Source organism: Corvus cornix, chromosome 10 (assembly GCF_000738735.6).
Source record: "Corvus cornix cornix isolate S_Up_H32 chromosome 10, ASM73873v5, whole genome shotgun sequence".
Classification (NCBI taxonomy): Eukaryota; Metazoa; Chordata; class Aves; order Passeriformes; family Corvidae; genus Corvus; species Corvus cornix.
The window spans coordinates 3,705,434-3,728,898 of record NC_046340.1 but is presented as its reverse complement, the minus strand read 5'-3'; the positions used below and the strand labels follow the sequence as shown (position 1 = coordinate 3,728,898).

Here is a 23,465-nt window from a genome sequence, read left to right as displayed (position 1 = left end):
CAGAAGGAGGAATGATCTCCAGAGCAGACCAGATCACACTGATCTCTTGTTTTGCTGGAGTCAAGTGCACAGAGTTATTTCACTTTTCCAATTTTCCAGTGTAATTTGGGATGTACCAGAACACCAAGACTTTGTAGGATTGCCCACAGGACAGTTCTGGAGATCAGGGGAAAGGAAGAAATGTATTTCCCACAGGCCAGCAGCCCTTCACAGTAGGACAAGAGAGAAAGTGAATTGCTACAACTAAGTTAAGGAATTAAGGTGTGTGAGAAGATGCTGCTGCGTTCTTTATTCATGTGGCAACCTTCCTGTATTGGTTCCATTTCTGTGATGGATAGGTTAAAATGGACTTTCAATGGGCATAGATTCCTCTCTTTTTATTCACCTGTGCATTCTTATCACATTCATCATGTATCAAACCTATCCATCCCAGTTTGAAAAAATTCAAGAAATTATCCAATGAAGGATTTTCACCCTCTGGTTTTAAGACTTCCATCCATTCATACCAGTAAACATCAAAAGAAAGAGTTGAATGAAACACAGAAAACAAGAAAAATATCTAGTTTTCTGACCCAGTTTGACCACAATACAATTGAGTTTTGTATTAACATTTCAGCAAAAGTATAATTATAACTGTATGTTATACAAACTTATGATCAATTTCCTAGAAAATCAAGGAAAATCTTTCTATTCATGAAAGAAATCCTGGTTTATTTGCAGGAAGGTAAAGCTAGAGATACAGATCAGCTCCCATCTGCATTCAATGTATTCATAACTTTTAATAAATAATGCTTACGGACTGAATTTCCTTTCACAAGAAACTACTGCTAATACAGTTGCTTTTACTTTCAACATTTTGATGTTTCAGCACCACTTTCAGTTCCAGGAATTCAAACTTAATTTCATACTGCTAAGTGCCTGGGAAGAGCAGGCTTCAAAACTAAATCACATTTATGAAAGAAGAGAAGCTGGCCATATCCTAGATCCAATTCAGATCTCAATGGAATTAATGGAAAACTTTCCATCAAATGGAATTCTTTCCATCAAATGGAATTGAGCTTGGAACCAGCTTCTGTATAGAGCTATGCTGGTATTTGAGGGTTTTTCGAGGGGATTCATTTTGTTTGTTTTTTAATCAGCTATATTATTCACATAATCCAAACAGTCTAGTCAAAGACTCATACTAAGCCTCTGTTATATTTGATTTATCATCTTCTCTAAAATGTGCTCCATTAAATGGAAACTATTTTGATCAAAGTGTACAACCTTTACAGTGTTTTTCAACTACTGTCATTAAATGCAGCCTGAGTTGCAGCTGCATTTTACTGTCCTATAAGCTATTGCTTTCCCAGGTGTTTGGTCCAAGGAAGGTCTTATCCAAGTACCTTTTGTGTTGATAATCAAGACCCTCTAGGGAAGCAAAAGTATGAATTATTGTAAACATTTAAACTAAATTCAAGCAGTTCACAATGGCTCAGCATGCTTTCTATTGTATCTTTTCTGCTTCCTTTTGTCTGTCTAAAAAGATTGTCAGTTTAAAGCTTAAATAACCTCACCTCAGTTCTCTCTTTTGGGGTAGTGATGAGTAAATTATTTTCTTCAAGTAGTTCCTGCGAGGAGACCATCTTTCAAAATACAACTACCCCTCACAGACAGATCCATACCTTGTGATGCGGGGAAATTCTGGCTCTTCTCTCACTTCTTCAGGGACTTTTTCCTAACAAATTCCCTCCTCTTACATTAAGAAACGTACTGTAAGTGTCTATGAATGTAATTCAGACAGTTTTGATGTGAAATTCAACTGACTCCTGGAACACATTGTGTTATGAGTAAATTTCCACAGCACGCCACACATTTCCTAGGTTTACTTCAGATCTTTTGCCAAGATTAACAGCATTTCTTTCATGTTGCTTTCTTTACATTTATATCTATATTCCATGTTTAACAATGTTTCTATGGGTCTGGAGAAAGCATTAAAGATTTTTACCTTTAAAAAAAAAAATTGTTTCTTTCTAAATACTGCTCCATCCATTACTACACTTCCCATTTGTTTCTTTATTATTCACCCAACCTTCCCTTACAAAAACTTCATTAACTAATACAACGTGCTGGAAAATGCAAGGTCTGCCTAACACTGATTTTTCCATTAAATAAAGCAAATTAGGGTTAAGTCAAACAATTCACAGAAAGGACAATCACTTCTAATTCTATGCATTTTGCAGATGTAACTATAAACATCTATTAACACATCACTAAAATATTGCTGCTTTTGTCTCCATTGCATCCTATTAGTATCTTCCAAAAGTGGTTTTACTTATTATTTATGCAACTAAGTGCCTTAATTTTGATTTTGCATAGCGTGTTATCATTCAGCTTGCTATAAATTTGATGTGCCTTCAAAAGATAACACATGCTCTGTGTCTTTAATCTGTTTCACAGCGACCTGTATCTCAGGGTTACACGAATGTGACAATCTCTGTAATTTTCACACAGGGCACACTGACCTGGTCATCATAACGGTACGTGAGGAACTGTTCCCCCGTGGTGTCCTCAAGAAAACTCCCCTGTGGAGAAAGTGCAAACTCAGGCAAGAAGTATGCACCTTGGGATTGCTCTGCTCTTGTCTGTAAGAAATTCAGAAAGGTCACGTTACACCTCCTACATACACAAGTAATTTTTTTTTTTTAAACTATGCATATAACTACAAAATCTAGACATGAACTTCTGGAGAAAAGAAAAGAAAAGCGTTGTGCTTTCAGGCACGGTATTTCTGGGTGGATGTTTTGCTTTGATGAAGACATGCTGAATGCCTACAGGGGTTCAAACCAAAACAAGATACCCCAATAGCAGAATAATCTACTAAACCAAAGGAGACCATCTCTGTCTTATCAACCATCAGTGCTCAAAGACATCCTTTGTCCTCAAACACAGAGAAGCGACTACTGCAGGTAACAGGCTTTTGGGTAAACATAATACATATATTTTTACAGGAAGAAACAAAGACAGAATCACAGAATAACACAGCTTAGAAGATATCTTGAGGGCTCATGTAGTCCAACAGGGTTACCTATGAAGCCATGACATTATGAATTACCTTCCTATCTTGCAGGAAGATACTACTGCAAAGAAGAAATAGGAAGGGAGTGGGAATGACTGGAGTGAACACAGAGCTCCATATTAGTTCAGGATGCTATTCAGAACTGGGGAAGAGCACTTGAGAACACGCTGGGAAAGAAAAGGGCTCATTTCAAGCTGCAGGGGAACTAATTCTGTGAGAATCATAGTTGGTACCTCCAGCTGGGCTGTCTGACACCTGGGTCCTGATTAGAGAAACAGCTTTTCCTCAGAGGATCAGTGCCTGGTCAGCAATCACAACACACCTGAAATTTGCTCAACACACCAAGCACACGCTGGGCCAACATCATCTCACTGCACTGTAGGTCTCAAGCAACCTCAGATACGTAGCAAATGTTCTGCACAGACTTTTCTGCCCTTATTCCTCCTGCATTCCACACTGCCCTGAGAAGCCAACTGGTTTGCATACTAGAGAAAATAAGCAATCACCTTTTGAATGCAGAATATTTAGTCCAGCTGTGGTACTGAGGACAGGGCAAAGAGATGAACATTACCTTCCAAAAGGTTGAAATCTTTCAGGGAAGATAAAAAGGCCTGAAATGTACACATTGCTGCTGGATGTTTAATAACGAATAAACTTAATAAATAGGGGTGTAATTAAACTGGATATTTTGACATTTACACAGCAATTTTCTATGAAAGCTGGCAGTTGCCATCGCCCAGTTTCTAGACTCTTGGCTAGAACTGTACCACATATAGGTGCCAGCTAACTAGAGTTTTCAAAAGTAATCAACATAATTTAACCAGCTTGTGGTGGAAAAGGAAGGTAAAACCTACTGCACTTTCTCTCTTGCAGTAAGTTCACTCTCTGAAGCTCACAATTTATCTCATAAAAAGCAGATGGCATGTCATTTGCAGGAGGGTCTGGAGAGGCTTACGGTCTTTCGCTTACTCTGTTGTGAGCTGTCAGCTTCTCAGACTGCAAACCCCATCAGTCGTGACAGCATCAGATTAACATACTTGGTTTAAATCAAGGAGTCTTCATATAAACTAGAAATAGCTTGCAAAGGACATGTCTAGACTAGGGTAAAGGTCATATTTCAGCATGCAAGACTGAACAGGATTGTAAAGAGGATTTTTTCATCAGGCCTACAGAAGAGTAATTCCCATTCTCACCGTGTTATCGTGACATTTCTAAAGCTTATTGCAGCAGAGCTCTCACTGTTACACTTCAGCCAACTGATTTTATTTATGCATAATTAAGTAACAAAATGTGGAGAACAAATCTACATTTTACAACAGTTTCCCCATAAGGCCACCAAAAGAGGGCCACAGTTATGCTTCCCTCTGAATCCGAGCTGGCTGCAGCTGATGCAAGCCTTGACATGTGAAGCATAACCCAGACATGAAACGGGCTGACATAATCTGGCATCCTTCCCCACTGGTTTCAATGGGCTATCGATAGATCCTGTGTGAGGGAATATGGCAATGATGTAATCCTATGATTTCAGCACAGGACTAATGGCTAAGAGATATGCATTCGAAATCTCAGGTGGCCTGGGTTCAAGTACTTATCATTTCTACCTCGATTTCACCAGGTGTAAAACAATTACAGCACCTACTGACCTATATTAATGGTGTATTGCTAAGTTTATTTTGTATTTGTAGAATACTTTGGAAAAGAACACTGTTAAGTGCTAGTGATTTGTAACAATATTTTTGGAAGAGCTGCCTAATTTACAGGCAGAAGAGAATCAAAATTACCCCACCATACTTCTTAGCTAATTGTATATATCACATTGTTGCCTAATTTCTCACAAACAAATTTTTCAGTAGGATATGTAGCAATAAACTTGCTTTTATTTCTCATCTTTGTAAGTTAAACATTTTAAATATAAAGTCTTTGGACATTAATCAGTATCATGCTTTGAATATAAAACATGCCAATATTTGAAGCTGAAATACCAATTTGATAAACATAACAAGAAAAATTAGGGGCTTCTAACACACATTCCATTTTGTTGTTAAAAGCTAATGAGCAGCTAGGCACTCGAGAGGCAGAGAAATGCTTGCTAGATTCAAGCAAGCAACATCTGGCTTCCAAGCATGGAAAAATTCAGTGTAAAAGGCAGATATTTTATAAGGTTACACAGGAGGTTACAATGGAAACTGATCTGGCAGCTGCAGCAATAGGTACTGCTACCTGTCTAGTATAATTCAAGTAAGGAAGAATGCAGCAAAGCAATTAATTAAAAAAAACAAAAAACAAACAAAAAAAAAAACCCCACACTAAGAACATGCTATGAGCTGTCATGGCAACCAATGTTGAAACCAAGGAATTACATCTGATAAACAACCCAAACTGAGAATTTTTTAAAAATCAAATCTTCAAATGTTCAAAGAACTCTTTTGTATTCACTCACCAAAGTAGCAGAAAAAACATTTTTACCCTCTAGATCCAGATACCTTCAAGTAAGCTGCATGTTCCCAATGCACTTTCATTCATACATTGTACTGAACACGAAATAAAATGTTTCTACTTAGTCCATTTTATTCCCCACTGAGGAATCTACCAATGCTTCTTATGAGGCTTTTTATATTTCTATGGGCACTTTGGCTTAAACATAATTCAAATTTCAACAGTCTGTGGGCTTACAGTATATTTGAGATCATCTCTGAATGACTTAGCTAATCTGATATAAATTCATGTTTTAAAGCAAAGACTGTAAGTACAAGTTTCAGAAAACAATTACCTTTCATGCTAGTGTTTTCGGTCTGTTTAATGGCCAGTTTAATCTCAATAGCTTTAAATTAAATGTTTCAAGTTACAAGTACACTTAAGATTTAGAAAAGGCATTTTAAACCAGCTTTTATGATCTTAAGCATATGAAGACAGTAGAAGGTGATAACGTACCCAAAGCAGATATAATACTAATCACATAAAATTCATTGAAATGAATATATCCTGTAACAAGAAAGTATATATTACCTACTGACAAAAATGAAAATACAAAAATTGGAAACAGATCAGTGCTTGAAAATCTTTCTAGCTGATGAGGACATGTAACTTATTAGTCAGAAACTGAAAAAAACAAAGTCTTCCGTGCTACATCTTTCTGCCTATGTGATCAAGGAGAACTATCAGCATAAGTGGGAAGTGGGAAATGGCACTGGTTTTATTCAAGCCTTGTGCTGGAGGCACAGCTTTGATCTCAGGCTGTGATTGCTTCCTCACTCACCACTCCCCACCTGAGTGCTGAAAGACCACATTACTCTTCCACTTTCAACTGCAGAAGACACAAAGTATTGCCTGTATCCAAGCCTCTGGTTTTTAGATCTCCTTCCACCAAGAGCTGCATGTTGTTTTTACTGCTGCCCAGTTTCATTTCTCCATATAACACTGACTAGAAGCATCTGCCTGAGTTGTTGGATTTGAGGATTTTATTTTATTATTGAGAGTAAGAGGAATGGTCAGTGAGTGCTTCCCAGCCAATACTGCCATTAGCAAGTAGCACAGCTGAGAAGGACTGAATGCCCACACACAGCTGAGCATCTCCCAGGGACTGAGCACAGTAGGTGCTGCTGGGGCACAACTTCTGATTGCATTTGACCCAAAAGGAATCCCAGGGACATACTCTGAAACCACCACACAATGCCAAGTACTTTAACTGCTCTTTTTTTTCCTTGATGCCCAGGATTCATGTTAACTATTGCCATCCAGCTCACCCACAATTACCAAATCAGGGCAATCACTAAACTGTAGAGTTTTCCTATGACTAAAAAATTATAAATATTAATCATTGGTCATTCCTTCCAAGTTAGAGAGAAACAATTTCATCCAAGGACTTAAACTGCTATTGTAATTTCAGATAAATTAAAAATCTCGTTTAGTCTACAGTTCCTGGAGGTAATTTGATACTAAGGCCAAGACAAAGCTCAACCAAACCTCATTATAGCATGCTACTATTCTACTTAATCATAGCCACCAGGAGACTTGAAAGTAATTGTTCCATATTTATATATAGACAGCAACAGCTTTAGAAAGAGAGATTTCTACTAAATCTGAGCTGTGAAGGTCAAGAAGGCGAGAAAACAGAGATTTAATATCTCAAAGAAATGACTTGAACATAATTAGAAGTAAAACATTACTATTTCAGGTACAGAGGACTTTTTAATTTTAGAGTTTCTTTGCACCAACAGGCACATGCAGAGAAAAGTAAGAACTCTGCTGTTATGTACACTTGAGACACATAAACATTACCTAGACTTAAATCATTCCCTAACTAAGCCTGTGTCCCTGCGAAACTTGGGAGCATAATGAGAGCAAACTGGAGTAATGCAGATGAAAGCTTCAAAATGATTTATTTCAAACGCTGAAAATGACAAATACCATGTTCTTCCTGAACCTGCCTCAATATCTTCCTTTTAAAAAGAAACACAGACAAAAGATAAAAGGTCCAATCAACTAAAGCTTTACAGTTATGCACAACTGCACTACCCTGCCCAAAGTAAATTCTATAAAGACAAATCAGCAAAGGCAGTTTGCTTTCCATTGTTTTGTGGCTCTTTTATTAGTTCTTGTTGGAAGCAGAAAATGGGCAGCGTTCATTTCCAAAATTGTTATTTTAGGGGAAAAAAGACGGGAAAACCAAGAAGAGAAAAACTATCTGCATTCTTAATGACTTGTAAATACATGTTTGCCAGATTAACATGCACAGCAAGTCCAATCATATACCAAAATGTGTGTATTCCCATTTAATTCAAGTTAAATATCTGTCTCCTAAGCTGCTGCAGCATTTGATTTACGCCCCAGGGAAGTAATACAGCAGCTAAGTAGCAGTTTAGTTTAATGGATTTTCAAGGACTGCAACACAAAAATATTAGATAGAGCACAGCACTCCAGCTTCATCACAACATGAGAAAGTGTATTTGCAGATAAACAATGTCACATCAACAGTTCAGAACTTCAGATGTCTCCAGAGCAAGTAATCGTGATGAAGAAATATCTAGTAAGAGTCAGATTAGCTTTTGTCATGGCCAAGATCTACAAAAACAGCTTCCTAATGCTAGACACTCTGAAACGTTTAAAGACCCTGCTAGTGAACCGAGTTTCCACAGAAGCTGCCAGCAGCTTAGCATTTCTGCAGACTAGGCCAATTATTTAATTATTAATATTAAACTAAGAGGCCAGCATTCCAAATCAGAATTAAAATATAAATGTCATTTCTCCTAGAAAAATGAAAGAGGACTTGGCTGAACTGAAGTCAAGCACTTCTTCATAGAATAACTCTGAAAAGAACTTGGCTGTCACATTTCATCAGGGAAGTCACAGCTGAGACAATCTGAAAGACTGAGTCAAAAGCTGTGCCGGGGACAAAATTAGTGGGAGACTCAAGGATTGTTCTTCCATGTTGCATGCTCTGTATTAGTTAAAAGCAGGCTTAAGACATGTCTGATTTAAGCCCAGATCTAATGATTTTTTCCTCTCATCTCTCATTCTAGGCCTGTTTGAACATGAAGAAACAAAACAAGCTTGGAAAAATGTGCCTCTGCGTTGAAGATACATACAAAGATAAGCAAAAGACAATTCTTAAACATTTTGGAGAAGCCACCTTCTTCCAGAACAGGAAAATGCTGCCAGCAAGCAACTTAGAACTGATAGTTCAGCTATTGTTTCAAATGTCTATCACTGAAAACTGAATCTAAGCTGTAACTATAATCATATTCACAGCTGCTAGAAAGCAACTGCCTACATCATCTCTGCTGCTCAAACCATCCTGTGCCCATTCAAGCACTAGGAGTCATTCCAGTGACTGGAATGTGCTTAAGATCACGTCACCAGAACAAAAGTGCTCAGCCTAAACCTTTCTTCAGGCTGTTGGTTTGTACAACTTTAAGCCAACACTGAAACAAAAAATAATGGAGATCATTTCGTTTTTTAATTCAGATCCTATTTTTCAGTCTTTTCAAAAGGACATTTCTTCCACCATTTTTCTTGATTAAATGTAAATACATTTTCTTTGGCATAGCTTGGGCTGCAGACTGAGATCAACACATTTTGAAATCTTTTTCTGCACCTTCTAAAATTTATACTAGTGATTAAGCTTTTTGGATATTTATCAACAGTTACTTATGTTTTCTCTTGCTATTGTCTGGCTAAAAGATTAAACATTTCACTGAAAGGCTGCAGCAGTATTTAGCCAAAACTTCATTTACTTTCAAACCCCAGCTTAATAAAAGAAATATGAACCCTGAAGTTTTCCTTCTTCCAATGAAGCTTCTTCTAAACTCTGTGTTAGGCAGACTCGACCTAAAATTTGCTCTAAAACGAGCAGCACTATCAGACTGAAGCTTCTCCCAGTGGTATCAGTGGCAAAGCTGCCAGTGCCATCCTTACAGAACCAGGGCCCAAATCCATCTGCAGCAGGATGACATCCCTTGCAATACAACACCTACTGTAAGGTCTGTGAGTAACACTGCTTACTCAATTCTCTCTAGTTTTGTACAAAGAAGAGCCAAGGGGAAAAATTCAGCACCCAGACAAGATAACCCCAGAGCAGTTCACTTCCAATTATTGTCAGAAAGTTAGTGACTGTGGATCAGATCCTGCTTTCAAAATAATACAATACCCAATTACTTCCCCAAGTCTTTAGCTTAGCCTTGGGGAAAGGGGAAGGGGCTCAGCCATGTTTAGATCCAACATAAAAGCGATTTACAGCATGTAGATAAAACAATCTATTCTGCTGAGGAAAGCTTCTACCTGCCTGTTCCCCAAAGCTTGTGCTTTGGGGGCATAGGAGTGGTTGGGGGATGTTTTCACTCTTTTTTTAAGATTGAATCCCCTTTATCAACTCTTCTCTGTGAGGAAACAGTAAAAGGAAGGAATAGCTGGAAATGAGACAGAAAATACCTCTGAGAAAATACCTAATTTAAACCTCTTTTTAAAATCTTGTAAGACAGACATAGGTCTAAAAAGATTTTTTTTTTTTACCTCACTTCTTTCACTGTATGTTCCACTATTCCAGACAAAACCTTCTTTTTATTCCTTACATAGTAACCTAAAAATTGGTAAAATTCTTGTCATAAATACAGTCCTTTCAGTATTATTGGAGCATATTCTCATGGAATTCTATCTTTTATTCATTGACAGTTTCTAAGGGTTCTCATAATAACCACAGAAAAAAAGTATGATACAAGAGTACTATGGGCATCCTTAGCAAAGAAACCAGGATAATCTGCAATACTTTTTTAAAGTTTTGTGTTGCAGTTTAACCTAACAGGCAGCTAAACACCACACAGACATTCCCTCACCCCCACGGAGAGATGGGGGAGAGAATCAGGAAAAAGGTAAAACTCTTGGCCTGAGATAAAGACAGTTTAATAGGACAAAAAAAAAAAAAAAAAAAAATAAAGTAAGGAAAACAATGATGATAAAAGAATGTATAAAACAAGTGATGCCTAGTGGAAATGCTCTGTATTTGCTCACTGCCACCCAGCCAGTCCCTGAGCATCAGCCACACACCCCTGGCCAACTTCCCACAGTTTTGTTGTCCAGTGTGATCCCATACAGCATGGGACATCCCTCCCACTGGCCACTTGGAGTCACCTGTCCTGGCTGTGCCCCCTCCCAACTTCTTGTGCACCCCCAGCCTCCTGGACAGTGTAAGATGGAAATCCTCAGCTTAGTGAAAGCACTGCTCAGCAACAACCAAAACACCATCATTCTCATCCTAAATCCAGAATACAGCACTATACCAGCTACCAGGTGGAAAATTAACTCCATGCAGCAAAATCCAGGACATTTTGTTAGTGTCCTTTATCATGAACACCATGTGGTGAAGGATTTTTTTGCTGTTGTTGTTGAAGTGACAAGCTGCTGACAACTGCACTCCTTTGCAGGAAACAGACAATCCTGCTTGTCTAGGACCACGATTGCAGGTCCAGTTACATACTGGAGGAGACTGGAAGCATAATCATTGAGGAACTGCAGATTTCTTTACAAAAGGCAAGAAAGAAGCAGAGTTTAAGGCTATGTAGGATCACTGTCAGAGGCAGCTGGATTATAAAGCCCAACAAATCAACACGTGCACTGAATGAAGACTCAGACTGCTTAAGGAGCAAAGGAAAGAGCAAAATGAAATGAGGAAGGATACAGGGTCATTCCTTTAGTGGCTGGAAGAAGCCTCCACCATGAAGGGCCAAGACACCCCCTAGCTCTGGCAGGCCATGCATTAACATAGACCTTAGGATTACCCAATAACACCACAAAAAATTGATGAATACAGGCCTTATGAGAAGAAAAAGAAGCTGTAGCAGCCTAATCCTTTCCTGGTGAGATAAACAGCACCCAGTTGGCTTGCAAGACCAACATCACCCTCTTCTAATAAATTACTTCCTTCTCATCCCCTTTCACAGTATCCAGACTGGATAACTATAATTCTGCTGAAGAAAGGTTACAAGAAAGGTGTGAGTGCTCTCAGGTAACCAAAAGTTGCAGCTAAAAAAAATCCTCCTAAAAACTAACAAAGAAAAAATTCTGGGCATCTGAGACATGATGGCACCATTTTGTTAACAATTCTGCACAGTACTTGTAAAATGCCTCTTTGCTCTCATCTGGCCACAGTGACATGCCCACGCTGGTGTGACAGCAGGACCCAGGATTTAAGGAAAAACACCCTCCATTCCGTATGACCAGCTTCTCTACATGCAGGTCTAAACAGCCCAAGGAAGGCAACACAGGTGGTAGCAATTTGTATATTTATATTTGAGCAAAATGGGACCCAGGACACTGCGGGGTACCTCAAAAGAGTGTTAGCCACCATCAGATAAACAGGATATGGATGAGGGAAAGTAGGATACAAGACTTCACACAATACTTAGCTCCCACACAATATATTATACAGAACTAAAACATAACAGTTAGTTCTTATAGTCGCCAGTGTTGTAGTACTATTCCTCAAGACATATTGTGTGACTCAAAGTTGTCAATATCCTCATTTACAATGGCTGCTCTCAGGAGAGTCTGGGACTTCTGACTCATATTTTCCCAATTCTTTTTAATTTAAATTATAACCTTAATGTTATTAATGTTATGTTATGTTAGTATGATTATTTATATTTAATTTCCTTTTGAGTTTTTTCTTTAATAGTGATATAATTTGAACTGACACAGTAACATGCTTTTCATATACTTCAGTTGAAATTGTGCCTAAGGGCAGTGAAATTCTCATCCATAAGCTGTGTGAAGAAAAAAACTCTGGCACTCAGAAGCCAAACACCTGCTAGAACTAGTGGCAGATCCAGATTTTTAAGAGAATTCCTGTTGCATAATGAAAACACAAAGAAGGGAAATGTGTGGGGTGATGGAATGGTATTAAAACCACGGCACTTAGGGGAAAAAAAAGAATCCTAAACCACTATATACTTCAGAGCTAAATGCTGGAGATTTTGATATTAAAGTTGTTCAGGAGTGCAATTAAAACCAAAGATTTTGTCACGTGAGGAAACCTGAACAGTGACTCTATCATATATGGCAGGGCACTGTCATGCCTTTCATTGCTGATAACAGGGAGTTTTCTCCCTGCCCTCAACCTCTGTACATCTGCTTCTGGTTCAGGTGGCAGGGAAAAATTGGCAAAGAGTCAGCCCCCAAAAAGGCTGCCCTAGCACTAGTAATTTTTCTTCATTGCACACTGTTTATACAATATTGTCATCAGCAACAGTGTGGTGTTTATCATAAACTAAACAGGTAGAAGAAATGGATGGAATTGCTCTGCTACTGTAAATGACTACAAATTCTCCTAATAGAAATTGACCTGGAAAGAGGCAAAGTCTCAGCCACCAAGAACTCAAATAATATTTCTCAGCAGGAAAATACATCTTTGGCACAACTCTTTTGAAGATAAAATAGCCCAAACTCAAGTAGGAGAACCCAAAGGGCATGCAACTAAGCAACTTGGACAGATCAGGAAGATAGAAAGCTTCTGATAATCAGTATCTACCATCAGAAAGATTCTCAATGACCAAATAGGCCTGTAAGGACCACAGGAGAGCTTAGGCTAACACTGCTCTTCAGCCACCTTTCTCAGCTGAGCACTGAGAGTGCCTGCTACCATCTTGTCAACATTTCTCTAAAGAGGGGCTGGGGAGGGGGGTGTATCCCCAAATTCTACTTACAGAAGACAGACCACCCTGAATAAGAGTGTAAATAGTCAAAATAGTTCTCCTCCCTGTTACCTCTAGCTGACAAAACCTCTCTCACCTGGAAGAAACCAGACTGTAGAGAAATGCCCCAGCCAGATGTTCACTCCCAGCTCACTCAGGATTTCCAACAGCTCAGCACACGAATGCATTTAACACATGGTGAGGAAAACGTGATTTTTCCACTGTTAGTTTTCCACTACTTCTGATAATTTTAGTGATATTAACCCAGTTCTTTGTCTACTCTTCTTTCTCCACTGCAATAAGTCCCTTTGCAGGGTTTATGGACTGAGCAGTCTTACACATTGAGTTGGTCAGGCACATTTTCACAATAAGGAAGCAGTTAAATGGTCACGGTTCTGCTGTAGGAATGTTGGTTTAAGGTTATTAATAAGGCACATGAGGTGAATGCCTTTCAGCCAAGCGCCCTCCACGTGTGCACACCTGTTTCAGCACGACTTTAAAGAGAAATTCCCGAAAGAAACTGTTCGTGGCACGCAGCCTCTAAGTCTCAAAAGCATTTCTGCAAATATTCTAGAGGTTTAAAGCTTTTTGTGCTTTACTGGTGTCAGGAATTCTGATACACCAACAATGAGGCAAAGCATGCAACTTCACAGTAAGCCATTTTTCCCTAAGAAATTACTTTTGTCTTATCATTCATCTGCCACTTTGAGATTATTGACTACTTTATTGGTACTTCCAGTACCATCATTCCCACCTGAGGTGCTGCTGCTGAAATGGTTTCCCAGACTGAGGTCCACTGTTCAAACACCACGACTCGCTCTCCAAGCACTCTAATTCAGCTACCTTTAAACCTCAGCTTAACTATTCCCTCAATCCAGTGATGCCAGTCTTGATATTTATCATCCATCCATTTTTCAGTTTCCTCTCACTTTCTGCAGGGGAGAAAGGGTGGTTGTTCAAGTGTATTTCATCGTTCTCTCTTGCCAGTGAAAGCATCTCAAGCAGGGCAAAATTTTAACTGTGCATTGCACTGAGCCAGACACACTATCCAGCATTAAAAATTAAACACTAACTAAACAAAGGTTCAATAACTGAACAAAAAGCAAATAGTGCAACTGTGTAAGAGGACATACCATTAATCTGAAGATTGTTCCCTTCCTGGTCACAACTCATTTGCCAGCATTAACTGACAGCATTTCACATGTACACTCACTAATAAGCCACTACTTAGATTACTCTGCTTTAGCAGCAAACCCCAGAGCAATTAAAAGCTCACATGACAGGCACTGCAGGCATCTGTTCACTGACAACTGTTAAGACTAATGGTCATTAGTTTAATGACTCATTTTTGTTCTTCTATACAATGTGTACAGTAATGTTGGAGGACTGATATGGTGAAGGAGAAAGGGCTCTTACTGAGGTGAGAAAAGATAAACACAGGCCCTGCTGCTGGAAAGAATGAAATAAATCCTCTGAATGAACCAGAATTGCTGAAATGTTAAAAGACACAGCTGAGCCAGTCAGACATAAAATGAAAATAGAAACTGCTAATTCAGAACAGGGCGCCTGCTCTAATCAGGATAGTTTCAATACTACAACTTGGTCACCCATCTTCCACGTCCAGCAAAGAAATTTCATTAAGCAACTTTAAAATTATCCAGGTGATTACAGAACAGCATTCAATGAACAAAAAAAAGGATAAAAAATGGACAGCACTTAGGAACATCTGTAATTCAAAGGCAAGACATTGTCTAGAGTTTTGGAATTTAAAAATGTATGATGCCCTATTAAAGGCTCTGCATTTTCTTTAAATATTTTAAGCACCAGGTGTCTTTCTTGCGACTGATCTCATTACATAGCATTTTTAGTCTTCTAATGGTCATGATTTCAAATGCAGCAAGTAGCAAGTATAAGTGAATGAAACAGTTATCACAGAAGGAACACAGAAAGATGGGCCACGTGGTTGTATTCCTACTCACTCATCTTGTATTCTCATCCGAGCAGCTGAGTGAATTGCTTCACTCTGTGTGCGCTGCTCTGGGAACTTGGCCCCCACATCCACAATCCATGATTTGCCAATTCATACCACCTGCATTCTGAGGGAACGGAAGACCTTCCTGTGGAGGAATATCTTCCCATCCTGTGTGGGTGTACAGAAGCAGATGTGTACGTACAATGGATAGTTCCCAGGACAGACAAGCTGAGACATGTCATAAGTCATGCACTGCTTTCCAATTGTGATTATCTTTCTACAGGAAATTTAACAGAATAATTTTACTCCACAATATCACGCTGGATTTACGATGGCATAGCAGATGGATAGTAGGATAAATGGTCTTGTCTCCTTCTCTTTAGCAGCAGTTTGAAGAAGCTGACTAGAGGAGGTGATAACTTTTCAGCAGGTACCAAGTTCCTGGCATTTCATTGAATCCACCAGCAGCTGAAACTTAGAGATCCACAGCTGAACACAAAGCAGAGACTGTAGTTAAGCTACTGAAAAACCCTCCTGCTTTGACCAGTAAAGGCTGTGGAGGAACTGACTTATTGTTACTGCCGGTACAATCAAATCTCTTCACACATCTGCCTTGCATGCAAAATGAGCCACCAGCTCTAAGTGTCATGGACATCCTTTAGAAGGCGAGTCCTTCGGCCTCTCCTGCTCCAGCCAAGTGGAAAACACCACTATTTTTCTCAGAAGTAGGATGACTACTAAGGAAAAGCTTTTCGAAGGCAGTTTTTATATACTGAATTCTAAAAGAGTACACATAATCTTGTTCCTTTCCCTTTGACCCTGCCTTTGAAAAACTGTCATGCCTCTTGTAGGACATGGGATACTCTGCTCACTACTTCTAAAGCCAGCAAGGGGAAGGGGGAATGTGGAGTCCCCAGTACATGCCTCATGTCTAACCAGTGGTGCAAGATCATCCACTCTTATATCTAGCAGCTGCTCTTTTACCACTACCATTTGCACTTAAGGTTAAACAGAATTCTCGACAGCACAGTTTAATTTTGAAGATTTACAGAGGGGCACTATTCCTACAGAATATTTTTCAACTATTCCTGAGCACTTTTGGAAGGATCTGTGGCAATAACCTCCCCTGAATTTTCTTATCCGCAGTCAGCTCTTAGTTTGCCAGTACAAGCTAATGTGAGCTCGGAGGCCAACCCTAACAGCTCAGTATCTAAAGCTTTAGCATGGTTCCAGATTCTCATATGTTTGTCTTTAGCATTCTAAGACTTTTCAAAATACAGACAGAATCCAAGAACAATGGACTGTGCAAAGGGAGGGAAATAAATTCATCTGCCCTTTTATTTAATTGCAGAAGATTCCTTTTGCCCTATGCATCTATGACATCTCAGCCTAAAGACAACCATGACACCAGAAACTACTGAAACTGGAACCTTCGCTGGTGAACTTGCAGTGGTGTGAAATACTGTGATCTTACTGATTCAGTTGATCTATTCTTATCCTGCATAATTATACATTTCTTCACATCCTCTGCTGCTTTGCAAACTGCAAACAATAAGAGTCTCACTGTTAAGCCATGCTGGAGTTATCTGTGGCAGTATTCCTCTTTTCATTTGCACTTTTTACAGGCCTGGTTTCCTCTGCACCCTACACAGTAAAACGCTATTATAAGAAGCCTAAACAGCATCCATTTTAAATAACAAGATCCAAATTTAATCTTAACCTGTGTATTTCTCTGCAAGATTGGCTGTACTTGGAATTATCAGTCCAGAACATCTCTATTTCATAGCCCAGTCCTTTTGGCCAAGAAAGATGTTCTTTTATCGTGATTATAGTGAAAAAGCCAATTTGCTGGCCTGACTCAGGCTGTAATTATTCTGTGTCTTTATACAACCTTTTTATAGTTCCTGGTGGAAAGGCAGAAGGAAATCCTACACATTGCACAAGGGCTAAAATTTTCTGTCCTCTTGCAGAAAACCATTCAAAAATGACTCAGTGAGACTTATCCCTTCCCTATATGATTTTTCTTTCCTAGAGTTAAGATAATGCATGCAGCAATTTCCCTCATTTTGAGTTATTCCAGCTTTAATAACAAAGGTACTGACTGCAAATTGTCCTATAAAAAAATGCAACCAATTTCCCCCCAAAAAAGCCTGATTACCTACTTATATAAAACCCTCAAAGAAGCAGATACACACTTTAAAAGGAAGTATGGGACAATAATTAAATCTCCCAGTCAAAAGTTCTATGCCAAGAAGATTTAATATGGTCTCTAAATCTCAAAATAGACCAAGACTCTTCATTTCTGCCATTTACAGACACAGAATCATTCCTATTTTTATTACCTAAAAGCCATTAGAATCCAAACCAGTGCCTACTCTAAATCAGTGTGCTCTGTACTACTACTTCCTGGGAGGCTGGGGGTCAAAGACATGTAGGAAAGCAAGAGGCTCCCTTCCCAGTTCTTTACAAGGTATAGAAATTACATTTTTTAAAAAAATCTAGTAATGTAACAGGAAACCGTGTGCTCAACTCCTCAGGTCTACTGTGAGTGGACAAATAGAAAATCAGGGCACCCCACTTAAATAAATAATCCACCTACTGCTACTAATTGTATCTTCATCTTCTCACGTAGATGAAAAACAGACAATCTGTACTATTTCCAGAATAATATTCAAGGAACAGAGGAAGTTATGTACGGCACATTTTAAACAAAGTCAAAATACAGAAACCAAGTTCTACTTCAGATGAGAAAAGTTTTAAAGAAATTAAAGTTAATAGAATAAACCCTTCCCTGTAAATCTCTTCTTATAATTTCCTTTAGTTAAGGATAACAACATATTGGATTTAAGTCCATACATAACATATCAAATGCTTTTTTTTTTTTTACAGAGGATCTATTCATAGCAGCTTGTATCTGCAACACATGCAGCAAATTATACTATTAAACACTTAATCCCAATAAAGTTTAAATTTCACCCCTAACAATAAAGCTTGTACAGTTCTTGCCATCCTTGAAATCAGATTCTAGAAATAAACAATAAAAGTCACAGGTAGGTATCGTGACAATTAATAGTTGAATATTCGAGATATATCTGAAGTACAGCTGTTTATGGGGAAATGTTCTGACGAAATATTAAGAATAATCATTAAATTTTTTGCAGCTGGCAAATAAAAAAAATAAAGTAAACATTACCAAGATGTAGGAAAATAACAGCTAGGTGAGAGCCTTGCCATTCAGCTTACATGACTCTGAAAAACACAAGCTCTTATGTGCCCTTCACAGCAGCCAGCACTGATCCCCACTGAGAGGCCCCTGCAGCTCCAGAGCCTTGGGGAAGAGCTGAGTACCCCACCCACAAATCCACAGAGGGAAAAATCCCTTCTGCAGCAGAGATCCTCTGGTGCTGCCAGCCCATGGAAACTGCACTGGCTAGGGCAGCCCTCCAGCAAGAGGAATGGACACAGATGAGCCACACCAGCATTTTAAAAGCTGAATAGAACAAGTATCAAGGAACAGAACTTGACAAGTTTCAACACAAATACCTGCACAGAGTAATGCATTTCTGAAAGCAAGATCCATTAGAATCAAGAATGTCCTGAGAAATCGAGATTTTATTTCTATTCAGGTGCTCCATATATTATTTCTGACCTAAATGATATTAATCATGGAGCTCTGAACAGGATTTTTTTCTAAGCTACTTTATTCCAAGAGTCAATTCCAACACAAAAGAGATCCTGAATCAGGCCCCTATTTTACAAAACCAATCACGCCACTGCAAGCCCCGGAGCAGGTATTCAGCCTAGCAAAATGCATCACCCTTCAACATGAATAATTCCTCATTTTTATCAATCGACCCATATCCTTATTTAGCTGTGAAAAAAGCTCTGATTGTGTCTAATTTGTCAACTAAAAGTAGTGCTGGGGTAAATCACTGTTTTATGCAGCAGCCCTTTAACTCGTATGTAGGGCAGGTTCCATCAGGAACCTGCAGCTGTCTAAAACTTAGTTCAGACTAAAACTCAACTAAAGACAATCTCAGTTTGCCTGAGACTTCATTAGTGCAATCACATATGCTACACATGCAGTTATTTCCACACAGCATGCACATAGGAACAAAGTTTAACATTTCAGCAGTGGACTGAGATATTGCACAGCACCACTGAAGAAGAGAGTTACATTTTTCTGGGATTGTTAAATGCTCCTTGTGAGAAAAAGGGATAACTTTTCTCTGCAGGCAAAGGCATAGACTGTTTAACAGGTACTAGGTACTTTGGATTTCACTAAAAGACACAGATGTAATTTCTCACAATACAGATGTCTAACTCTTTCAAATCGATCCAAGACACTGAAAAAAAGAATTGGGTCCTTCATCACAAGAACAGGTTAATGGAACTGGGCCTGTCTCCTGTCAGCTGGGGAATCCCATTATTAAAGTCAATAAATTGCTTCAGTAACATGGAATAAATACATGAAGGTGTTCACAGCAGTCTGATTTTGGGAAGAGCTGGGGAAGAACTAACAGGTGCAAGGATGTTGCAGTCAGAAAACCCTTTCTCAGGAGACTGGATAGAGTTGATGACATGGGAAACTTGGGTTGCCAACTTTCTACAGTGTATAACTCTGGGAAAATTAATTGGATTATGAAGGTCGAAGAGAGAAGCCAGCACGTTATTGAAAGATAATCTAATTGAATTTTGCCAATTTTATCTGAATGATTACTCTCCAGATGAAGAGCTAGTGCCACTTTTTCTTTGCTGCTAGTCTTTTTTCTTCACTTCTCAGCTCCCTTCCTTCACAGACCCATCGGGAACTAAGAAATCAGATTCATGGAAATTTCCCACAACCAAAGGGTTGGTTTTGTGCAGCCAGCTAAGCTTTCTCCACACTTACTGCAGCTTTTCTTGAGAAAAAAGCCAAACTCAGCATCCTTACTCTCAGAGTAAGGCATTCTCAAACAGAGTAAGACACGTTTGAGTGGTAACAGTGGAACCTAAAGGTTGGCTTTGACTATTCTGATGTCCAATAATGTACATTACTGGTTAATGTTTGCATAACTCATTCACATTTTGTGCCAGAGCAATCTTACTCCATGAGTTAAATTTTATTCATAGCTCAAGCCTACATTCAAAATAAGACTGGGCTATTATGGAAGCAAAGACATAAAAATTGAAAACTCCCTTTGAAACACATGCTTTCCAGTAAGTGCAGCTAGCAAAATGCAAAACACGGTCAACATTCCTACACCATGATGTCAATTTTCATATGCACAGACAAAATGCTGCTAACATGTAGAAATCAGCTCTGTCTTCCTCACTGGTGGTGAGCTCGTGTCTCCCTCTCTTTACTCTCAGAACTGTACCATGCAGCAGGAGAGTGCAACCCCTCAAAAGGTTCAGAGACATCTTCTGAATATAATAATTCTGGCAAAAAGCCACATTGATCTTTAAAAAGTGAGTTTCCATGTTCTGTTTCAGTTCTCCTGAAAAACAATGCACGTGCTCTAAGGACCAGTTTTGATGTTTCCCTCTACTGCAGTTCAGAGGAATTCCTGCCAGCAGGGATGGACTGTAACCCCTGATAAAAAGGTCTTCAGTGACACACAAAGTAAAAAAGTGACATGCAAAAAAATGGAATGCACTTCAACTTTTGCAAAGTTTATAAGCAACAGGAAAATTATCTTTATTAAATCTACTTTTTCTTTTTTTTTTCCCCAGAGAGACAAATACAGTCATTTTTCAAGAAAACAGCTGCAGGCAACACTTTAAATGCCATCTGTCCTTAGCAGTTCTATGATGAAGAGATGGACTGAGTCACACAACACAACAGGAAATATGATAGCCAGCTATTTAGCACTAATTAAATTCAGCCTCAGTTTGCTTCCTATAGGCAGGTATTACTCCAGAAAAACTCCCACTGATGTCTCAGGCAAAGTGCCTGCAGACTTCACTTGGTACTCAAGTGCAGAATGTTGTACTGTTGAAGCAGAAAGCCTGAATTTTACAGAATAAGGTCTCACTTGTGGCACAGCAACCTCATGAAGGATCTTGTGCCTCTGGAGTACAAGAGCTCTCTTACTATCACTGATTTAAAGTGAGCTTTTGGCAGACAAGGCATGATGAGATACTCAACAGTACGGCTGAAGAGGACTAGGTCTTTTCTTCAGTGCTCTCAAGGATTAGCCTTAACATTTGAAATAGTGAAAAAGAAAGTTTACAATTCCTACATTTCCCCCATTTCTAAATAGTGGCATTTATGTGACACATTACAGATGGCTTACAGAGGTCTAAATTCAGCAAGAAAAATAAGCAATTACAAACACATACATCATTGATGTCTGCTAAGGACATAATTCAAGCAAGTTCAAAAGATCAGAACAAAACCCACACGTTTTGTTATCCCAACTAAGGCCCTTCTCAAGATGGTTATCTACAGGAAGAAATTTTCTCCAAGAAAAGCTTAGTGTTCTGAGAACATCTCTGTTTCCCTTGGAGAAACCATGCAAGTTGGGGGTTTTTAAATTAACATTTTATTATTAATTTTCATTTATGAGTTAAACAAAATTTTCCCTTTCATTGTCACTCTGCATAAGGGAAAAGCTTTAAAAGGTTGAGTGTTAAGAACAGGTGATGCTAACAGGATATTGGAAAGGCCCATGAGACTTACAACATTAAGTAAAGTGTATTTGCCCACTGACCTAATTGCTTACTAATTTTCAAATCTATTCCCACCAGATAACTAACAGCATTTTAAGCCCAACTCCTGGCATTAAAAGTACATTTATAGCTCCCTCCTAGCAGAAGATAAACAGCTGCATGGTAAAACCCCCTACACTGAGATAGCATTCTGGAGATTTTCCTTATAGTTTTAACAAACCTATTGTGTTCCAAATTTAACTGAAAGAGGGAGGAAAAGGAAACGGGAAAAGCATTTGGGTGTGCAGCTTCACACTGAGGGGAAGGCAAGTGCTCTCTCGTGCAGGGAAAATATCTGGAATATTTGTGTTTTACAGAAGGACTAATCACATCATGAAAGTGGAACTTAAGACAAGCCATATTTAGTAAAACATCAGAAGCTATTTCTATGTTTATCTTCCTCAAGGAAATACTAGTGTTTGTTTAAAAACAAGCAGCTATTCCAGCAATTAAGCCTGAATTTCCTTGCATACTTTAAAAATCATTCTAAAATTCTAGCATTTGAAAATATACCAGAAGCATCCTAAAAGTTTTTTCATGAAAAAAATTAATAACAATATAAAAATAAAAAAATATTTCAGGCAGACACAAAAAAGCTCCGAATGTAGGCACCCATTTAGGTTTAGAGCAAGTTCTTACGTCCAGGACAATCCTCCAGATACTCCTGGAGTTTGGAGAATGCATTTCTTTGTTAATTTTTAAATTGTGAGTCATAACTGACAGTACACCTAGAATTGGTTCTAGCTCAATGATCCTCAAGTGTAGCCCCAAGAAACACCAAAATGACCTAAAAACAGCTGAACTGGTTCAGACCAAGGAACAATGCAGTCTATCAGCTTCCAACAGCAGCCAACAACTGGACCCAAAAAGCATGTCCAGAGCAAGAATGTTGCAATCCTTTCCTGGCCTCACTCTTCCCAGCCTGCTGGGGTTCATCTGTATAGTGTTATGGAGTGGATCTTCCCTGAAATCCATGTAACCTTCTATTCAAAAAGTATGGGAAGGAGTGCCAAATACCATTACATGGAAGAAAGCCACCTTTAATTGTTTCAATCTCCCTGTAGCAGTTTTACTTAAAGGCACTCAGTTCTTACACCAAAAGAAAGAAGTTACCAGCTGATTTCCTGCCTAACCTTTCCCCCCCCATTCATAAAGGGATCTGAACTGTATACAGTGCACAGCACAGGCAAACCAGGAATTCATACAGTGAAAGGATGAAACTCTTTGCTTTGTCTTACACCTTCCTTTTGTGTAATTTCCTAACGTTCAATCAAGATTGTTAACTGCTGTTCTATGAAAAGACTTACCTGAGAGTCACCAGTCTAGAGGAAACATGTAATTTGTTAGTCACATAAAGCACCTTATATTTATATAAATAAAGTTATAAAATCAGGGGACAAAACCAGAGCCTGTTCAAGCAGTCTCATCAGTTAGTGGCTTTAGCAAAATCCCCGACATAGCATACAGCACACACAGCCCATCTCTCCAGGGACAGATGTATTCTCCATCCTGCTTTCAAAAGAAACGTTGATGAGATCAGCTGAAGGAATCCATAATATGT

General features: G+C 38.8%; 1 protein-coding gene across 5 annotated transcripts in view; it reads right to left on the bottom strand.

Moving 5' to 3' along the window:
* The window catches only part of ADAMTSL3 (ADAMTS like 3), a 179,574-nt gene that overhangs the window by 141,241 nt on the left and 14,868 nt on the right, over positions 1-23,465 (bottom strand). For 4 of the 5 annotated variants that reach the window (XM_039557996.1, XM_039557993.1, XM_010391094.4 and 1 more), the window contains exon 3: positions 2,505-2,624. The exons of the other annotated variant lie outside the window; for it this stretch is intronic. In XM_039557996.1, the coding sequence (XP_039413930.1) occupies positions 2,505-2,624 (120 nt within the window). The remainder of the gene's footprint in view (positions 1-2,504; positions 2,625-23,465) is intronic. 5 annotated transcript variants of the gene reach the window in all.